The 22,090-nt window shown below is 37.9% G+C and overlaps 1 protein-coding gene across 3 annotated transcripts; it reads right to left on the bottom strand.

Annotated features, from left to right (window-relative positions):
- Window positions 1-1,047: 1,047 nt before the first annotated feature.
- LOC117302995 (serine/threonine-protein kinase Nek7-like) lies at window positions 1,048-22,033 on the bottom strand. 3 transcript variants are annotated; one of them, XM_033787017.1, is made up of 10 exons: window positions 21,827-22,033; window positions 15,450-15,689; window positions 14,905-14,967; window positions 13,233-13,343; window positions 12,650-12,758; window positions 12,025-12,227; window positions 6,477-6,590; window positions 5,681-5,791; window positions 2,044-2,148; window positions 1,048-1,676 (listed from the first exon to the last, which is right to left on the bottom strand). In XM_033787017.1, exons 2-10 carry the CDS (start codon window positions 15,615-15,617, stop codon window positions 1,668-1,670), a joined length of 993 nt encoding a protein of 330 aa, XP_033642908.1. In that variant the 5' UTR covers window positions 15,618-15,689; window positions 21,827-22,033; the 3' UTR covers window positions 1,048-1,667. The 3 variants fall into 3 exon arrangements, with proteins under 3 accessions (XP_033642908.1, XP_033642910.1, XP_033642909.1); XM_033787019.1 differs by lacking the exon at window positions 6,477-6,590; XM_033787018.1 differs by lacking the exon at window positions 5,681-5,791 and having other exon boundaries at window positions 21,827-22,027.
- Window positions 22,034-22,090: the final 57 nt, after the last annotated feature.

The raw sequence follows: 22,090 nt of genomic DNA, 5'->3' as shown, positions 1-22,090 counted from the left end.
CGCATGTTCCCGTCTGCTGCCACAAGCGTCCCAAAAAGTCTCCCATTATGATTAGCCCCTCTATGCAAATACAACCTATAAGCAACTCCGCAAAAAAATTACAAAAAAAATCCTGCGAACTTATTCATAAAATCTTAAGGTTTTTCCTCTCACTCGTACTACTTAGACAGGTTAATACACCAAGTACAAATTAGTTTGCATGTTTGTAATACTACTTTGGCAAAAACTTTTCTCAATTACCAAGCACTGTTTATAAAAATAAGATTTCTTTCCTGGTAACATTTCTTGCCTGTTCCTTTGAGAGAATGATACATCATGCTGAATGCTTCGATGTTGGAACTATCTTGCTCCTTAAGAAATATGTGCACATCAAACAGGGGTGTTTAAGTGTTACATACAAAGTGTGGACATGAGAACAGAAAAGGTCCACACAGTATAGGGACTTGAAACACTATGTGGACTTACACACGTCCACACAGTGTTTCTTACAGCGTTGAATAATATGATTTTCCCCTAAGTGTACATAGCATAGAAGGCCGGCAGACAGACTGCAACATAGAGCTGTGTGTGTTTTGGTTGAATTGGCCATTGATTTATCACTGGCCAATGACCGAAACGGTTATTGGTTACGGTCGAGGAAAACCCACCTCTAATGCTTTGTTGTTCTGCTGAGACAACCTTTTTGTAAACGACATGTTAAAGGCAGCGGACAATATTGGTAATTGTCAAAGACTAGCCTTCACAGTTGGTGTATCTCAACATTGGCATAAAATAACAAACCTGTGAAAATTTGAGCTCAATGGGTCATCGAACTTACGATGAGGTCTCGAAATCAGTTTCATCGAATTTACGAGATAATAATGGAAGAAATAAACACCCTTGTCACACAAAGTTGTGTGCATTTAGATGGCTGATTTTGAGACCTCAAGTTCTAAATCTGAGATCTCGAAATCAAATTTGTGGAAAATTACTTCTTTCTCAAAAACTACTCCACTTCAGGGGGAGCCGTTTCTCACAATGTTTCAAACTAACAACCTCTCCCCATTACTCGTCACCAAGAAGGGTTTAATGCTAAAAAAATTTATAGTAATTACCAATAATTTCCACTGCCTTTAAGCAGGACCTTGTTTCATTAATCTGGTTAGAATAAAAGTTTACTAAGCACAGACAAATCTTGCTTAACAGAAACTGGGTTCTTTCAGCTACAATCCCATAAATTTGACATTGTTGCAGTTGGTGCCCCAATCTTCTTTTGCTTAGCTAAAAAATTTGCTTAGCGGTGCTAAAAGTTCTTGTGAGAGGATGAATACACAGCAACAGTGCAAATCCATTGTGGACATGCATTATATGCAATGCCAAATATCTTCTAGATCATTAACAATTTTGCTTACACATGTTTTTCTTTCAATAGTAAGCACAAAAAAGACTGACCAGGAAACAGCTCATTAAAAAATGGGCCTTCCCTGCTTTAATTTAAGAGTTCAAATTTATATGTTGTGTACCCATCTGAAGATTCCTTCGCCTAGACACTTTTATTTGCAAGATACATCTTTCATGTAATTTGAACTGCTAACCAATTGTACAAAAACAAAACATCTTGGTAAAACTGGTCGACAGACTGCTCTTGGTCTTGAGTGACATCCCCCGACTTTTCAAGGTGTTACTTATTACCGACTCTATAATAGACAAATGTAAAATAAGAGGTATGGATATAAGGGCCGTGCCTTGATGGTCAGATCATGGGTTTTACAATTAGAATGTTTAAGGTGAAGGGAGAGCTCTGAGAAAACCATTGAATCAAGAAGAATTCTCAGGCCTGTAAAAATTTGACAGTCAGGGTTTTGATCTCCAAGGCTGGCTGACTTAACTACCTAATACTGATGAACGCACACACAACTGTGTAAGATGTCGGCCAAGGGGAGGGAGTGCTTTGGCTAAGGGGGGAGTGCAGAGCATCGTAAGTTTCGGTCAAGTCAAAAGAAAACTGCCTAATTACAAACAATTGAATTGGTCAACTCAGTGAGCGACTTGTTTATATCATACCCCCATGGAGACGCTGTGGTTTTCTTGGGCCCTGGCGTGGACGTAGACGATGTCCGGCCGCTCGTCTGGATTGGGCTGTATACACAACTGGACTAGAGTACGTAGCTGTGGAAAAGATAAGAAGAGTGAAATTATGTTACTAATTGCTTTATTAAGAATTGAGGTAGACCAAATTTTACAGAGCTGTTCAGCAGAAAAGATTACTTAGCATGGACGGAATGTGCTTAGCGGAAACAGGTTACCAACCAAAACACCCAAATGATGGTTTTTGACTGGCTCCCTGTTAATTTTTGTAACCTTGCTTAGCAACATTTTCTGCTTAACAGCTTTGTGATTTTCAGCCCTGCTGCTCGCCAGCCTCGCAGATTTGTTTTCTTGCGAATGAGCCTAGTTCAAAGTTTGAAGGTTTTTTGAAATGTGAGAAACATAATTGTAGACTGACAAATGCAAAAGGAAAATAGATAGTAAGAATTGTCCTTTCCAACATTGCGATTATTATTATTATTATTATGATTATGATTATTATTATTAACACAGCAATCACAACAATACAAACAATTCAACAATACTTCCAGTTGGGCTTGAAGAAATATAAGCAAAACGATTAAGGTTATCTGTTGACCTGCTGTCTCAAATCTGCTGAGAAGATAAGAATAAATAGTGTACACTAAAATGAAAACAAAAAAATCTACATCCGTCTGAAATTTGTCTGAAGGCCACCTAACACATGAGGAGACCCCGAAATACTACTTCACATGCCATAAAGTGTCAAACGCTCTCCTCCTTAAAGCTTAATATTGCTAGAGTGTTTTCCTGCTAATCTCTGCGTTTATTTTGCCTTGAGTGAATTTCTCTATTAACTAGAAAAACTTCAATGAAACAAAGTAACACAACAAAACCTTAGCTAAAACACTTTTGTCTAGTTGCACTTTTCTTTATCAAATTTTCCCAGAGAGAAATAATGTTAAGTTCAAGGATGTTCAGAACAGTGTACTTGATTTAATAAACAACTACGGACAGTTCAACCTGCGTCAGCGTTTCTATGGAAAATAAACTTTCAATAAGTGGACTGCATAAAAACCCTCTAATTCTTTGAGACATAGTACAGCACTAAGGTTGGCTAAACTACCTCCATGTCTGGTCTTTCTTCTTTTCCTGAATCAGTTTTTAAAAATGACAATAAAACTAAACAATTAAATAAACCTTGTACATTTAATCTTGCTCAATGCTCAATTTATTTATGTATGGCATGTGTTATCGGTGCCCGCAGAAACACAAATGTACTAAGTTCATGTGGCGAACTGTGTTTGAAGTTTGCAGAAATGCTAGTCAAATTGACAGCCAAATTATTTCACACAAAAATCTGTTTCAAGTAGGGAGGGGGGGGGCACGATTGATTCTTATCAAATGTGAGCAAACTGAGAGATTGTGTCAATGTCACACAGATTATCCTTCTAAAGGTTATCTCGACAAGACGCTGAGCAGGATTGGCATCCTTGAGCGTGATAACGATCACACGCTGGCCAGAACAACCCGGCACCAAGGTCTTGACACATCTGATAAACGCAGCGCTTAATCTCCTGTGTTCAGCTGTACCATGATCACCGAGAGACTGGAGCGAGTAAAGATGGTGCCACTTTAACAATTGCTTTTGGCAACTTTGACGTTGGACCTTTAAAGGGAAGGATACATTTGGTAATCACTCTTTAAATTCATGCAAACAAAAACATTCGGTTAGAAGCCTACAGCAATGTTTGGTAGTATATTTAAAGCATTTTGAGAAACATTTCACTTTGAAGTTGTGTACATCTAAAATTGAACGTTTTAGAGTGTTTTTTGTTGTTTACAATTGTTGTTTCAACTGTTCAAATCTTGCGCGAGTTTGGTGCTTCAAGGTTGGGATTACTAGTGGACTCAAGTAATGATAATTTTGATTGCATTAACCAAATAAATTACTCTATCTTTACACAACATTCCGCCTGACATACTACTTTAAATAAAGACTTTATAATAATTTGCTACCTATTGCTCTCCTCCACGCGACTCCTTCAACACCCCTCCCCCCCCCCCACAACAACCATAACCAACCTCCCTTATAAAAATATTCCGCGCATGAGTCAGCAAGCTCCCCAGGGGGTTTCTCTGTGCGTATTTTCCCAGGACAGGTTTCTATCAGTCGGCGCTGGCGACTGGAGGGGCAATATTAAATCTGGCGACTCCATCACAAAAAGAAAACGTGTTAGATGTACAGATCTTCGTCCCATGAGGGTAGGAGGGGGCGGTATTCATCTTGATGAAGAACTCCACCCGATACCCCGACGAAAAGCTAACAGGTGTTTCTGTAAGCTGCCGAGGTGTGTTTGAAGATGTTAATTTCTGTAGGTTTGAGAGACACTGTCCACTTCAGGGAGATATGAACATAAAAATATGTGACGGGCCCTACGCAAACAGTCGCTTGTCGTACAACACACTTTCAAGAACGGGGCTGTTGAGTGTTGGGAGGGTGAACAAAACTTGAATTTTTGTGATGCAATTTCTTACTTCTAAATTGTCTATAGTTTGATAATTCTCTAATAGAATTTTTGTTTTAGTTGATCGATAGAGATGAAGAAAAATTTGTCTAACCCTTGTGTCTCATTTGTGCGATTTGTTTTCTTTACAATTGATTTATTTTATTTTTAACAGGTTGTTTCTCCATTACGAGTCATTTTCATAATTGTGACATAATTCATTGTTCAAAAGGTTAACCTTCAGAACCAAAAATGACACAAGTGTGCAAGATATGTCAAAATGAAGCTTGTTGATGCTCTTTTCAGCCATGTATAAAACTCATAAAGTTAATTGTCTTCCCCACGACTCAATTTCACAGTTGGACGCTTTTGTATGCAAGGCAAAATGTTTTATCAGCAATGCATAATAAAAAAAATTGCAGTGTCAACAAGTTGTTAATGCTTGTATAAACAATAAAGCAATATGTCGCTTTCACAAACTTTGTATAAATCCAATGTTTTCCTCTTCAAGAGAAGTTTCAGCATGCGTACCTGCATGGTTATTGTTCTCACTGTTTTAATACATGTAGATGTTGTTTTTGCATTGTGGCTAAAGAACATTCACTTTTGTTTTTCACTGTATACTCAGTACTCTCACCAGTTCTGTGAAAAAAATAGTTGTTAGTATTCATATCGATGAAAATGGTTATCAAGGAAATAACTAACCATCCATTCAAACAAAGTGGCTTGAAGAACCTGTTAAAGGGAAGGTACACGTTTGGTAATTACTCAAAACAAATATTAACTTAAAAACTGACTTGGTATCAAGTATTGGAGAGCTGTTGATAATATAAAACATGTTGGAAACGAGTCCCTCTTAAGAAACGTAGAGGTAATTTCTCACTAAAATAATAAAAGACTTCTAGCTAGAAGTCTTTTATTCCTATCTGAAAGCACACAAATTAGTCCAACAAGGGTGTTTTTTCTTTCATCATTTTCTCGCAACTTCGATGACCAATTGAGCCCAAATTTGCACAGGCTTTTTATTTTATGGTTATGACGGGATACACCAAGTGAGAACACTGGTCTTTGATAATTACCAAACGTGTACCTTCCCTCATCTTCATTCTTCACAAAAAAGTACTTACACTGTCGGAGAAATAAGCTGGCAAGGACGGGTATTCACATTTGTCTATCTTCTCACATAGCGAATAGAGGTCCAACCCCTCGCTATAAAACGGCGAGTCTAGGGCTGCCATCTATAAGTGTCAATGACGACCAACCACGGGACGAGAAATCGTACAGAGATAGAGAGACAGTGAACAAATCGGAAACGTCGTGACCCTGAGGTCAGAGGTTGAGGTGTTTGACCTGAGTTTGCACGGCTGTGCTGCATTGGCAAAAGAATGCGTTTTTTTTGCATATTGGTCAGTCGGGGCACAACACAACTAGTTCTTCGAAAAATTATTGATTATGAGTTGTGTACATTTGTGCCTGTCATGAACTGAAGAGAGGCAAGGCGGACATTTCTTTTTGACAGAGCGGCAAGCTTCTAAACTCAGTCTCAACACTCTGACCCCAACCCCAAACCAAATCCTAACAAGTGGTCCAACTTCATGGAAACCTGACTAAGCAGAAATTCCTTGCTTAGCACTGAAATAATAAGCAGGGTTTGCAAAGTTGCAAAGGACAGAAATTTTTATCTAAGCACGTATACAAATTGTGCTTAGCAGAAAAAGAGTCACCAGCCAAAATGCACTGCAGATTGAAGTGACTACTACTGGTTGCCAGCTGAACTGTGCTTAGCATCTAAAATTCTTAAGCCTTTAGAGCTTGGAGGTGGGGATTTCCGATTATTGGATTCAATGAAGTTTGACCACAGGGTGGTTAGTAAGTTAAGTTAGGCACGGCACACCACGTAAAAAAAACACCACATGCGCTTACCTGCTGGGAGTAGATTTCAGATGGAAGTGGGGGATAATCGCACTGCTCGATTTTCTTGCACAAGGAGTAGAGATTCATCTTGTCCCCATAGAAGGGAGATTGCAAAGCGGCCATCTATAGGGGCGTTGGGCAAAGTGTTGGGGCGGGACAGGGCGGGGGACAGGAGATGGGGATTACCATGAGGAGGACGATGATGCAGGATGGATGGTGGTTGAGATGGAGAATGGCACCAGGCAGCATTGAAAGATGCAGAAGGGATTAAAGGGGATTAGTGATAGGATTAATAGGGGATTAGTGATAGCATTGGAGAATAAGGAATTTGATAGGATTGACATGATGCAGGGGGATCATGGAGTAAGTATTGATGATGCAGATAAAGCAATTTTTATAGGATTTGATGAATGTAATAAAAAGAAAATCGTAAGAATAATGGGGAGAGAGAAAGAGGTAAAAAAAAACAAAGAGAAACCAAAATTTCAAAAGAACAAGCAAAAGTTTTGTTGAACCCTAGACTTCATGCTTGGTGCGACCCCTTTGAGCACGAAGAGGGGACTTTTAAAGCATGCATCTACACTCTAGCCTTCTAATTATGTACCAATATTTACCACTGATGTGCATTTAAGGTACTTAACTAGATGATCGTCCAAATGTGTGATAATGCGCAAGCAGTCTGTCTTCTCTACTAAAATCTACATTAACACTGATCTAAAAAAAAAACTAACATTTGCAAAACTTTCACAATTACGACAGACGATTCAATGGCATTTTCTCCTTGGTAAAGGGCACCCTATGAGGAAGTTGAAAAATTTGTACTGGAGTATTTCAAGGGCGCCAAGACTTTGACAAGGAGGCATGGAGGTAATTGCCTTACTTGCCTTCGTGAAGTATCAGGCATATTTTAATACCCTCTTAGGCCAATTAAAAAAAAAATTGTTGATTGTCCCTGCCCGACCGTTCAAAACCCCCCGACAAGGGTGTTTTTTTTTAATCATAAAAAACAACCTTTCAATGATATTTTTTTCAAAATGTACAGGTTTGAAGAGATGTTTAAAGAAGGTTTTTACTCATGTTGGCAAAGCAAGAACAATTCTTCAAATATTTACTTGGGCTACACTGTGCTTAGTTGTTTGAAAATGTTTACAGAAAATGTCATATAGGAGTTAAATTTGTTTGACAAAACTATTGAAAACATCAAAAACACTGTTTTATAGTGATTGTGATGATTTCTTTATTCTTGATTTCATATTAAATTGGCATGTCAACAAAAAAATAATATTAAAAAAAACCTCCCTCCCTCCATCCGCAAAAGAAAAAGGACGATCAACATTTTTTTTAAATGTGGTTCTAGGGCGTTGGTACATGTATTTTGACCCACAAGAAGGTAAAAAGACGAAGTGAACATAACGTACAAATTCGCCATTGACAATTACCACCACAACAAATACATGGGGACAAACACGCAACACTTAGCAATGAACACTTCTGCAAAAAGACTTGCCACTACGTAGCATGAAATACAAATCCATAAAATAAATTCTGATGCTCACTTTTATAAATGTGTGATAAAGATTAGGAGGAGTGAGCTCGACGAAGCATGATATCTAATTTTCCTACCCCACACCCGGATTTTCTTTTGTCAATTTGTCTTTCTCAGAAACAGGAGAGTGAGTTGTCTATATTTTTTATGATGAGATTTGGACACAGTAAGGAACCATGGCCAGATGTTATGGACTCTGACCTCCCATCTGCAGTCACTAGCCACGCCCAAATTTCATAGAGCTGCTCCAAGCAGAAAATATTGCTCAACAATTTTCTGCTTAGCGGAAATGAGGAAACCAGTCACAAATGGTACATAAGACAGGGTGTTTTGACTGGTAATGTTATTCTGGTAAGCATAATCTTGTTGAGCTTGATACTGTCATGCTTAAGCAGCTCTATGAAAGAGACAAGACACCCTGTCTTATGACAAAACACCCTGTCTTATGTACCATTTGTGACTGGTTTCCTCATTTCCGCTAAGCAGAAATTTTTCAGAGAAACCCTTTTCTATTAACATTGTCAAATGTATCAGTGCTCTTCAAGGAAATGTCAAGGAAGTGAAAGCACAAATTTGATAAAAAAAATTATCAAAAACAAATCAAGAAACCCCCGAGTGCATTTAGAAATGGAACAAATATGTTCTTTTACATAAATGTGTTCCGGAAAAAAACACTGCCTGATGGCTAGAGTGTACAAATTCAATTTAGCAACAAAAATAGACAAATAGTATAGTAATTTTTCTGAGGCAATTTTTTTCAAAATGAAACTCCCTTGTACTAGATGTTTGAATGTAAGTCACAAAGTACCCCTGTTCTCTCCCCTACAGCTAGCATGAAGTCATGCAATGAAAAGGGCATGCTTATTATTTTTAAGCCATTATACACTTTCGGTAAACAGTATTGTCCAAGTCCCACTCTTCGAGTATCACAACTTATATATAAAATAACAAACCTGTGAAAATTTAGGCTCAATCGGTCATCGGAGTCGGGAGAAAATAACGGGAAAACCCACTCTTATTTCCGCACGTTTCGCCGTGTCATGACTTGTGTTTCAAATAAAACCGTAATTCTCGCTATCGAGAATTGATATTGTTTTAATGTTTTCTCAAAAAGTAAAGCATTTCATGGAACAATATTTCAAGAGAAGTCTTTCACCATTACCTTCTGTAAACCCTGTAAATTATTTGTAAATCTGTGAACTTTTTTTTTTTCTGTACCGAAAGTATATAATGGCTTTAAAGCACAACACACATATAGGTACAGGTCTTAGTTACACCCACAAACCTACAGGAACCCCCGCACCCCCACCCCCCAAAATCAGCTAATGTTTGTACATGTTGGCAAATCTTATGGGAACGGCACATATCCTTAACTTATTCATTAAGATCATAGAAATAACCAACGGAAGTGCAGATTCTAGACCTTAAAATAGTGCCCCCCTTAAAATAAATTCTCCTAGGTATGTTTCTGATTGTTCTAATGGTAGAGTCACATGCTTGTACAATAATGAAATTCTATGCCATTTGTTGTTGTCACAATGTACGTTAGCATTCTCCGGTATCAGAAATGGAAGCGAATGTCTGTATTTCACATTAACTTTTCTCATTTTTTAACCTACATTCATGTATGTGTGCTACTTTGTATGTATGTTCTATTTTAATGTTGGCGGTTTTGCTGTCTGTCTGGTCACATTTTTTCTAACAACCGTTTTTTGAAAATCTTGTACATTGCAACATTGCACCAGCAGAGATGTGGCATAATATATGCCTGAACATAAAAATATACTTAAATAAAAAAATGTGTTTACTTAAATTTATGTAAATTAAAAGAAAAACTTGGTTCAGTAAAAACATTTAGAGCTACATTAACAAGACCAGTGGGGCAATGTGAATTCCTTGAAGTTGAAGTCAGAGCACATCGGGGCAATATTTGAACCATGTTTCATATGTCATCTTCATTAACAAATGCTGAAATGAGCAATTTGCACACACTGTTTTTCCATTTTTAATTTTTTAATTAGAACCCTGACAGTCAGAGTGGATACAATTTCACTGTGTCTGTTATTCCCACGAGTATCTCAGGTTCCCAACGTCTAAGGTCAGGAATAAATTGATAATTTGTGTGTAAGGTGAATTTTAAGTGTCCAGCTGCACTGCTTTCAAAGCTATCTTTGTACGATATGTTGTATGAAGCCATTTAAAGGCAGTGGACACTATTGGTAATTGTCAAAGACTAGCCTTCACACTTGGTGTATCTCAACATATGCATAAAATAACAAACCTGTGAAAATTTGAGCTCAATCGGTCACCAAACTTGCGAGATAATAATGAAAGAAAAAACACCCTTGTTACACGAAGTTGTGTGCGTTTAGATTCGAGACCTCAAGCTCAAAATCAAATTCGTAGAAAATTACTTCTTTCTCGAAAACTATGGCACTTCAGAGGGAGCCATTTCTTACAATGTTTTATACCATCAACCTCTCCCCATTACTCGTCACAAAGAAAGGTTTTACGCTAATAATTATTTTGAGTAATTACCAATAGTGTCCACTGCCTTTAATGTATGCTGACTATAAAACTGGTTACCAGACCTACATCCTGGTGCAGTCATCTTGTTTTTCCCCCATTCAAAACATTGTAACCATAGAGAGGCTGGATGGGAAATTAGTCTGGTCTCTTTTTTTTTATCAGATATTTTATGATTGCTGAAGATATAAATTAAACTAAATTTGTATCTGTTCTTCTCAGTGTTAAACAAGTAAATCAAAGAGCTTTATAAACATCTCTAGAAAATAAGAGATTTTTATCACCCCCAGGCAGACATTAAAAGATAAAAGTCTAAAATTTCTCGGAAAATAGTTCCCCATGTTTAAACCTCCATCCCCTCCAGTCAGGTCTAATGAAAAATTAATCAACTGACACATTCCCTGATTAGGGTCGCAGGTACCTCATTTACAACAAAAACTAAACTGCATGCGATTGATTAGATGGTACAAACAATGTCCATGCACGATTACACATGCAAAGCCTCTGCTGTTATTTTTGCATTGGTGTTGGACGGAGCGTACACCATCTAAAATTGCCAGGAAATTTTCAAATTGATTAAACCAAAACACAAAATGACCCGCTTGATACGATCACGGCGGAAGGAAATCCACCATGATAAAATGTATATAACTGTCATACAAGTTTAGAAGTTTAAAATTTAGAAGTGAGTCTGGTGATAAAAAAAGAAAATGCATTTTTTTTTAAATGGTTAACAGTGTACGCCCCCTTTCCGTTATAAGCAGGATGCAATATTATGTGAAAGCATTGTCAATAACCAATGGGTCTACTTCTATGTGCCGTACCAGTTACTCTTTTAAAGCATGCACCGAAAGAAATATCATCCATGCAAAACGTTGAGATTCTGTCAATAGAGGGGGCTATGCTAGCATTTACACACTCTCAAATTATCAGAATGTGGAGTTTTGGGGTGATGTTATTGTTGTATAGCACCCTCTAGAGTAAGATTCTGTCCAGGTTTCAGAAGTCTTGTTATGACCAGGGAAATTTAAAGTGAATATTACAACAGTGGCATATGAAGAGCATTGCCTCACTAAGTTTACTTAGAATCAACATAATTGACCAAGAGTATGGACTGATATACAATTTGACGTCAGGCTTTTTAACAAATCAGCATAAATGTGTACTTTCATAAACTTTTGCATGCACATTTTGTTTAAAATATTTTTGAAAAACATTTTTCTCATTTTTCTAGAGTCAATTTATTAAGCTTTCTGGGTTTGTAAAACGTAGTTTTATTTGGGAGCTGTGTTTTAAAGTGACCATCTGCGTAACAATTTTTCCGAGCTATTTAAATTATTGCAGAAAAATGATTGCACTTTACACTAGCTAAACAAGAAAGAGGTCATTTTATAGAATAAGAAGTTGGAAAGATATCTGAGTTGTATCTGTGTCAGGAAGCACAGATGGTCACTTTAAGATTGGGTTTTGTTGGTTTAATCTTACCTCATATAATAAGCAGCCTATGGACCAGATATCGGACTTGAAGTTATACCCAGTTTCATGAATGCGTTCTGGTGACATGTAGTAAGGTGTCCCTACTAAGGAGTGGGCGGCAGTCGTCTTGGAACTGAAGAAGCGCCCCAAGCCCAAGTCGCCCAGTTTGACCACACCCGTGGCGGTGATGAACACATTTGCTGGTTTAATATCTGTGGAATTAAAATAAAGAAATTGATCATTGATCCGAATGGAACTTGAACCTGCCACCTCTGAATTAACAAGCCGGTGTTCTAGCAACTGACGACACAAGCCCCTTTTAACATGTGATTTTTTAAAATTCAAGTAATAAACCACAAGAAAAACTGACTTGTACTTTTCAAAATAATCACTTGTTTTATGGAGGGACGATTTGTAAGTGATGATTAAATTTTATATGACTATTTAGCTTTGAGACAATCAATCAATCGATCAAAATCAAATGTTTGCTCCAAGGCGCTGAGACGCAGATGACTAGTTAGTAAGCATGCTGGAACAGGTGAGCTTTAAGGAGTGTTTTGAATGAAGTAAGTGAGATGGCATTTTATATTTGTACAGGTAGCTTATTCCACATTGGTCCGTGGTGTGTATTTACCTCTATGCATAACTCTACGTGAATGCATATGCTCCAGAGCACTGCATAACTGAACAAAGTACTTCCATATCGTCCTCTCTGGTATAAGACGCTTCTGCTTCTTGAAATGCTGACGGGAGACAAATAAAGATGATGGGGTTTTGAATATCAGTGGAAACTTTATAACTTGAGGTGAGCAAGTGCGGTTTGCAGTGACATAGATCCCATTTGAGAAGAGGTGGTTTTGAGCATAACTGGTAGTTTGACAACTCAACGTTTCGATCAGTATGCTCTGATCGTCTTCAAGAGAAAGAGCATCATCTGAGGATACTGATTGATCAAGTAATTAATCTATGCTAAACAAGAACTGCAACAGCATAGGCTAGTATAACATCAAAGCATTAAAGTTAACGATCATTTCAGAGATCATGTCTCGAGTTGAGTTTATGGTTTGAAATTCCAATCTTGGAAGAAACAAAAAGTCACAGATTACTGGCTGCCCTCTGAAAAATAACTTGAGAAGCTGGTGGGTTTGTTTAAAAGGACACCCATTGGTGGTCTAGCTGACTCGATAAGGGGAACACCTGGGGTGGTGCTGACAAACCTTGATCATTTTGGAGAGGTCTCCTGCGTCCGCCAGCTCCAGCACAATGTTAAGCTCATTGTTCTCAATGAATGAAGCTAAGTACATGATGACATTTGGATGGTTTAATTGCTGTAGGGGACGAAAAAGGCAAAGAAGACATTGAAGTTTGGTATCAAGAAGGTATTCTAGGAATTTTCTGGTTCGTAAAAAAAAAAGCTAAATATTTTGCAGCACGGGCCCAGGGCCGGGAGCTAAGGTTTAAGGTTTAAGGAATTTAATTGCCAAGTGACCAAGGGTAAACATGTTTGAAGCACAATAATCATTCTTTGGAATTGCTCTATTTAAGAGTCGATATCATTATTTTATTATTCATTAGATTCTGAAAATGGAGAAAACCTTGGCCCCCATGGCTATTGAGTGTAGCTTAGTAAAGAAACATTATGCCAAAATCACACAGTGTAGCAATCGGTTGTAAGGGCAATGGAATTGTTTAGTTTTAACATCCTGTGTGCGCAGTTTGAATGCAATAGTGAAGAGAAAATGTTTATAGGATATAGAAGTAGCTCTGCCTCCTGCATTGGCAAAGAGGAGCTGTGTAAACACAAAGCTCTTGGCAGGTATTCACATGGGGCTTACCTGTCAATATTGATACTGTATGGCTATCAATATTAAAAACAATGTTTCCTGTCATAAAATGGGAAATTTTTTGGTTTGATGAAAAGTGCCCATTTCTCACAAAAAGTTGCCTGTGTAGATTTTTGGTTTATGAGATGCTAGTAACTGTTTATGTTGTGGACTATTTTTTCTGACCTAAAAATATAATATTTCGGTAAAAAATATAATATTTTCGAACAAAATATAAAATTAAAGTTTGTATGTTGACAGGCCTTGTATTTCATCTTTTAAAGGGCAGAGCTATTTTCGTTTTGGAAAGGGCACTTCCATTGGAAAATCTTAGCATCTATGGGAAACTTTTGAAGGGGCACCAAGGCCAAGACTAAGGGCAACAGAGGCCATGACCTCAGTAGCCTAGATTGATTGATTGATCATTAAGCCAACAATCCCTGGGAAGTATTCGCCCAACCATTTGAAACCATACAACTGCAATGTGGGGGTAGAAATTTAGTTTTAGCAATTCCACAGGAATCATTCCAGGAATAGACAGTCAATTTTGCGGTTACAACACAAAATCAAAACAGGAATGTTTTTTAAAAAAGGCCAAAGCAATTAACAAGAAGCTCAACGTCACAGTAAGTGAGTTCCCACACTAGGTAGAAAGTGATCCAATCAAACCAATTTCTACACTTAACTGCCCAAGCAGAAGACACTTGTAAATGATATTACAGAACATACATGTAATTTGCGTACTCAATGCAGTATCCCACAGCAGTATCAGTTCTAGTTGGCTGCTGATGTAGTTTATCTATAGGTAGACAGTGAATAACTGATGAGCGAAAACTCCTTAGAAATTTTGTTGCAGGCCAAAGGAATAGTTTAGAGAGTTACTCCATCACTAGGGGGGAGAGAGTTTTTGCTAGGAGAAAGGTCTGAAATTAGGGTTGTACGTATCAATTTTACTAGGTATTTGACATTGATGTTGTTACAACCCCTCGGTAACCCCTGGCAACCCTTGAAATAACCCACAGCAATTGCCATGGTGCCCTGTGCTTTTGCTGTAGTTTAGACTCACTTTAAGTAGATCAATCTCTTTGATGCAATCCTGTCTGGCTTTGGCGTCCATCATCTCAAAGATCTGCAATCACACAAAAATCATTCATTAATTTAGACAAAGTTTTCATTTACAGCGAGATGGCCTCAGTTGTCTTTTGCCTCAGAGATAAATGTACTGATCCTGAGAAAAATCCATTGGCTAAGGTTGGCCTTATTTGCCTTTTGACCGGGAAAGATACAGGGCTTGAAATGTTATGCGAAAGTAGTAACAAATTGTAATAAACAGTGAAATGTTTCTTGCAAAAAAATAGCTAATGACCTGACATTTCACCACTGGCAGAGTCATACTCAAAGGTTTAAAGACTTGTTTTCCTTCTTTTTTTTTGGCCTTTGAGCAAGACTCTGCTAGGATCGAATCGTCATGCCATTAATTATTTGTTGCATTTATACCATAGGTCCTTTTGGTTGGTAAGCTGCTGGCAATAAGCTAATTCTATTTTCTCAAAACCCTTTCCTCTATATAGACACACTTGTTCTACACACAAATGTTTGTCAACCACCAACCTGGACTTTCTTGAGTGCCACGATGCTGTTATCGACCAGGCATTGCGCCTTGTACACCTCGCTAAATTGCCCCTTGCCGATCTTCTTCTCTATCACAAAGTTAGCTAGATTGTTGTATTTGTCGGTGTTGCTGTCCACCTCGACCAAGTGATCCATCGGCTGGTCCATGATGACACCAGGAGGTCAACGGAAGGTCAGGGGTCAACCTAGGGGAGTGAGGTGTGCGTCTTTGACGAGGTTCTAAGAGGTAGTAAACAAAAAAGCTAAAGTAAACCTACTGGACTTGAGCCTCACTGGACTTGAGCCATTAATACACACAGTACTTGGGTGTTTGAATTGAAGTGCTTGGTCAAATTTTGTAACTCAGAGACTACTGCTAAAAAAAATGTTTGCTTAGCAAAAACAAACAGGATACCGGCCACAAATGGTTCTACAAAATGGTCCTTCGGCTGGTAACCCTCTTCCTGGTAAACAGAACTGTTTTGTGTTTTGCTAAAACATTGTGTGCTTTAGCAGCTCTACATGTATTGCTGTAATTGGGCACTGGTTGTATGCCAATGCATCCAGGTCCGAGTTAAAGAGAGCTGCTTAATGGAGCAACAAAGGCGATTGCATCCATGCCACTTGATCATTGCCTTGGTGCCCCTGTTCCAGTAGAATTTTCCATTCCCCTTCATAGAGATGCCCTTGACTTATCTTTGACAAGGCAAGGCCATCATATTGAAAAGGGCACTTCAGATGAAAGAAAATTAAAGTAGTATGGGAAACCTTTGAAGGGACACCAGGGCAAAGACAAGGGCATATGACACTATTGCCTCCCTGTAATCAGACCCGCTTTACTGCCTTTTGCTTATACCAACATTAGTACCTGGCCTGCAAATTATGGCTAAAGGATGCACGTGTGTACATTTTACGCCCTACATAAAAATGTAGGTTTTAAAACCCATCAATATTACTTCATCAGCTAACATAGAATGACCTAGTAAAAACTTAATTGTACTTATGTGTCCATCTCAATAAAAGTATTTCAAATCAATACAGCCCTTACAACATTTTACTACAACATTAAAAAATACCACGTTCATAGCAGATGTTTTTTGTCACACGTAGCATCATAAACCAAACCTTGATTATGTGGTCGTTGAATGCTTCCATGGCAACACCCAGGTATTATAATAAAGATAGCTAAATAAATGCTGAAGATTGGTTGGCATGGTAACATTCCTCCACGTTAAGAGCACCTTGTCTGAGAAATTTGTAGATGAGAGTTACAAAGAATCCTAAGTGATGATGATTTGTGACAGTCATTGTTAACGAATAAAGGTTTGTGATGTACAAGTACACCCATAATGGATTCTGTCAAAAACGATGGAGCAAGTTGTCAGGTGTCACTGTGTTGCAATGTTATGTTTGAGAGCATTCTTTTTTTGTAGTGAGTTCATTTTGCAGGGCTGGAATTTCATATTTGAGAGGGCAAGGCCATTTTCATTTCACAAAGAGCACCTCCTTTGGAAGTCTATTGGAAACTTCTGAAAGAGCACCAAGGCAAAGTCAAGGGCAACAGAGGCAAGATTTTTTTGTAAGACCAGAATCTAATTAAAAGTGAAATATTACACATTTTGCAGGTGAATTGTTTTAATTTGGGAATAACAAGCATGCAGAGCAGATTTGTCTCATACATGTAGCCATTATGGGAAAGAATTCTTCAATACTCGACAGCACTGAAAGAGACTTTGAACAAAAACACAAGAAGAAACTATAAATAAATAGTAAACTTGCGGGTACAACCATGTGTAAATCTCTTAGGGTGAGTGTTGGCTCTGAAAAGGGCCGGTTGGGTCTCGACATTTCGAACAGTATACTCTGATTGTCTTCAGGAGAAGTATACTGTTCGAAATATCGAGACCCGAACCGGCTCTTTTCAGAGCCAACACTCACCCTAAGAGATTTACACATGGTTGTACGCGCAACTTTACTATTTATTTATAGTTTCTTCTTGTGTCTCCACACCAAGCAAAGCTTCAAACAATAACAACAAGATGGTCTGACTTGTCCGTTTGTGAATAAACTGGCTCAATGATAAAATCAAGAGACTCATGTCTGCGGTTCAGTGTAAATTTCGAGCCCTGTTGTAAAACACATTTTTGGTAAATTTTTGTTGTTTTCAAGTAAAAGACATTCATAAACTGTTAAAAGAATCGAGGGAGAGACGAAACATAATTGTGGTCAGACAGGAATGTGAACTCAGATCACACCCCATATCTAAGACAGTTGAATGGCGACCCAATATATCTGCATTCTCCTTGGTACAGGAGGAAACATAACATGGCTAATCTCCCCTGTGGCTGTTACAAGATAAAGTTCTCTCTGCCTTCAAGGTGTTCTCTCACTCCACATTTTCTTATAAATTTGTTTACCAACTTGGGACTGAAATCACCAGTAGAGGGATGAGACAACCAACTCAGTAAATCATCTGCGAGTTGAATTTGAAGAATTCATTCATTCATTCATTCATTTTTATTAAAAACACAAATGGCAGCAAAAAGTCGAATTATGTGGCATTACAAGGTAAAAATATTATTAAAATTTGCACAGAATGATCAGTATACATATAGTATGAGTTCTTTGGTCTCGCTTAAATTCTTCAGAATATAAACATAGACATAATACACACAGGGCAATAACCAGTTCCAGGCAATCTTCAAAAGGAAGAAAAATTGTTAAATCTGCATGGTTTTTGTCAGAAAAATGTATCTTGTGTTGCCCAAGTGTCTCTTATTTAAAAAAAAAAAATAAGCCTGTTGTGATTAGTGTAACAAACTTAAGTATCAGGAACTTTCATATACTGTTTGACAATTTGGAATTGCATGTAAAGGTTAGTGTCCTTATACTATAAAGATAATACGTGTTCTGCTTCAAACCTGACACATCTAACAGTGTTCAAACCCCCGCTGTGTCATGTTCAAACACAGTCCTCCTGTTTTTCTTGAAATGTGAGCATCCAAAGAGCTTCCCTAAAAAGCCTATTGTAGTTTTTATCAAAATACAAGGGCCAGACGCACTAAAAGTAAAGTTATTGTCTAAGCCCAGCCTAGATTTTTCTTGTTGGCAAAAGCTGTGGAACGCATTTCTGCTAGCGACAACCTGACAAAATGTTTGATGTGCCTCTTAGCCATAAGCAAAATCACTGAGCCAACTTGCTACTGGATGTTTACTAAAGTCGCTCAAAACCCAATTTTTGTGGAAGGCCAACCTATAAGTTCGCCTGTCCAAATCATCGACATCCTTCGACATCCCTCAAGAGACCAGGCTCCCATAGTCCCACACAGACAAGCAGGAATGTTACAATCTTTGAAGTGTATAACTTCCTTCAAAGCCAGATACAAAATTTGTTTCTTCATACTTCATAACTTTGCCTGCGGAAAAAAATCCGCCCACTGAAGATTATATTTCTGTGGGCAAACAATGTCTGCGGCTCTAGGCGAGAGAACTACAGGATGTCAACGTTTCTAAAGGCTTTTGACGATTCAAAAGAATCAAGCTACATTTCTTTCATACTCCTCAATAACTAAACCTATTCAATAAACACTGTTTACATGTGTCACTCCTTTACAACAAAAATAGCAGCACAATGAGAGATGTGTGGGACTTCTTCTGTAAAGAGTCTGGCCATGGTAAAAGTAAATCAGGTTTCTTGCTGGGACTTACACAAATTACCCCAGAGGAACTTTAATTCTTCTTGTTTGTTTGTGTTGGGTTCTCAAACATGTCAAAGCTGATTTGCTTAAATGAGGTTGACAAAGGTAAAGCACCTACCATTCCTTAATGGTTAGCCTGTCAGTCAGTTGACTCATGGAGCAATAAACTAAAGTTATTGCTCCATGGTTAACTGCCCTAACTAGATGGCTATGCCACGTACACAAAAACAACTGTGACCGTCCAGTTTTTTCAGAAAGATAAGGATGAGGGCCTTTTTCAATTGTTATTGTTATTTTTGGGAGGAAAGAGTCAGACTAAAAAATTGGAAGAACTTTGAAGTCTAAAATATGATTGGTCTCAGGTAAATTGGTTGATTTTTGAGGGCTAAGGTGTGCATGTCACCAAAACAAAAGAACTTTGGCCCTTTGACCAATGACTCTATCTGGGAGCTAAGAAAGGTGCAAATTTGATGCACATTTGCACAATGCTACGACACAGATTGCAATTTCATCTGTCACTTTAGTAACTTCAACGACTTAATCTTATATTGCCATGATAATATTTCTTTATGTTGCTATCCCTGTTTGTTTTGGCGCCAGGCATGTGTGAAGTGGGCAATTACAAAGTGTGATTTATTGAGTGAAAAGTACAGTTACACCAGGTGGTGACTCTTTACATGGTCACTTAGCAATGGACATCAGAAAAATTGTACATAGACAAGATGTCAAGACAGAAAGCGCAAAGGTTCAAGAGCTACAAAAAGTAAGGGCACAAAATTGGACCATTACAAACCTGAATGTGAAATTTATATTACACATTGTAGCCTACATAAAAAGAGTTCACAATTTAAAAAAAGAGTGCCCTTGAAAAGTTACAGTAGAAATTTACAATTTCTTCGTAGGATATCCTTCACAAAAAAACAAAACAAAAATTACGCCCTGGTGCCCTTGCCATTTCAAAAACAAAGCATACAGGGATGCACAAACCTCGCTAAAAAAATATGCCTTTTCCGGATTGTGAATACACTGCACACAATGTAGACAGGAATGCTGCTTACACATTCACATATTTGAAGGTCTCTCCAGGTCATTTTTAATTAATTGGATATGGCTACTCTGTGGAAGATCAATACTTCCAATGCCAAAAGTTCTATTTTAGGCCGAGTTAAAAAAAAACATGTTTCACGTCCGGGTTTTTTCAAAAAAAGGAGGAAGAGGGGCTTTTTATTTTTTATTTCAAGATGGCCGCCATTCTTTGTTAAAATGTCAAATATTCGTTGTTTTTACTTGGCCTTATATCTCAAATTATCCACTGTGTACCACAGGTACAATAGCATTTAATGTGCAGGCTGACATTTGTGATGTTTGTAAAAAGCACTTCCATTGGAAAATCTCAAAGTCTATGGGAAACTTTGGAAGAGGCATCAAGGCCAAGACCAGCCGTCGTCGGTCGATTTCACCAATTTCTTCCTAACTTAGGATAAAGCTTTGGACTTAGGACGAGTTCAGTTCCTTATTCAAAGATGTTAGGACGCATTGAACCCATCCTAAGTTAGAAAGGGTTACTTGTCTTAACTCGAGATAGGATTGATCCATAGAGGAGAGTTCTCTATGATTAATTCTAGCGTTTCAGTGAAATCCCAGGCCTAACTTGTATCTTTGGTTCTTTTCTCTTTGCTTGTTGTAGACCATGTAACCATTACACAAGAGCCAGAGCCTGGACTTCCAGCAGGTGTACTGGAAATTGACTGCCAAAACAACTTAATAAAACTAATGCTGAGGGAAGTCACTCTAAGGAAAACTAAATTAATAATTAAACCTAATGTTTTTTTATATTGCACTGGACATCTGATTTTGATCGACATTTGATATTGAGATACAAGGTCACGTGCAACTAAAAATTTGTTTACCCGTTATTTTTATAATCAATCAATTTAGTAGGACCTACCTATTGGCAATAATGACATAGGCCTAAATGTTTACATTTTTCCTACGACCAGTGTATTAAGCTTTCCGTTCAGGAAATAACCTGGATTGAACAAGGTCACTTGATTTGTAAACAAAATTACATAATATGGTACAAATAAAAAATACTTAAAACAACTATACATGTGTAAGTAAATAGTAAAACTAACTGTAGGCCTATAAAATGAAATTGGATTAATTACCCAGTTTTCTTAAAATTAAATAAAAATACAAAGTGGTTTGTTGACGGAAAATTAAAGAATTGGTTTTGCTAGCAAAAAATTTGCTGGCAGTGTAAGCACTTTATGTAATCCACCATAAATAGAGAGAACAAAACATAGGAAAACAAATATCATCAGAAAAAAATCTGTATATCCCCTGCCACAATTTTGTAATTTTGTATGAAATAAATTAATATCTAACTCTAATTTACTGAAATGAGATATTCCTTTTTAATTTAATTAAGTCTTGGTAAAGGAGAGTGAAAAAAAGGTGCTGGCTGCTGCTTGCAGGTGTAGCCTACGGAAAGCTTTCCTAAGTACGGCCCAGAAATAAGTGTTGCCGAGTTTATGCAGGGATAGTTGGGGGCACAGAACGGTCATTCACACTTACTTGTGCATGACTTGAGACGCTTCGATTTGGCCGGTGGGTGGGGAAAGAAAACTTGCCTCCCACCAAGCATGCCAAGACAAGAAGATATCTGTCCGGACTTACCTGGCAACGGTGGATTATTCACTCACGGAGAGGAGAAGAACCAACCTGGCAAAATGTCTACACTCTCTCGTCATAAATGAGTCTCAGGACGTCGACAATTCCCCGTGACAATATCTCTTCAGTCAAAAATGCATTGATTTAGAATGCATTTCGTCTGCTCGATGTGCATTTTTATTTCTAGTTACCACAGATCTAGGTTTTACCTCTTCTGCATTTCCGCACACAGCATACTTGATTTTGACAACAACCTGTCAGACCGAACGG

Source organism: Asterias rubens, chromosome 19 (assembly GCF_902459465.1).
Source record: "Asterias rubens chromosome 19, eAstRub1.3, whole genome shotgun sequence".
Taxonomy (NCBI): Eukaryota; Metazoa; Echinodermata; class Asteroidea; order Forcipulatida; family Asteriidae; genus Asterias; species Asterias rubens.
This window is presented reverse-complemented; position numbering and strand designations above follow the sequence as displayed.

Bases quoted from the DNA above. Each gene is read 5' to 3' on its own strand.
- LOC117302995 (XM_033787017.1), bottom strand. From the start codon at position 15,617: ATGGACCAGCCGATGGATCACTTGGTCGAGGTGGACAGCAACACCGAC. The intron at 13,344-14,904 runs GTGAGTCTAAAC...CGTCCCCTACAG, and splicing joins AAGAGATTGATCTACTTAAA to CAATTAAACCATCCAAATGT. The intron at 2,149-5,680 runs GTAAGTACTTTT...TCTTTTCCACAG, and splicing joins CAGCTTATTTCTCCGACAGT to CTACGTACTCTAGTCCAGTT.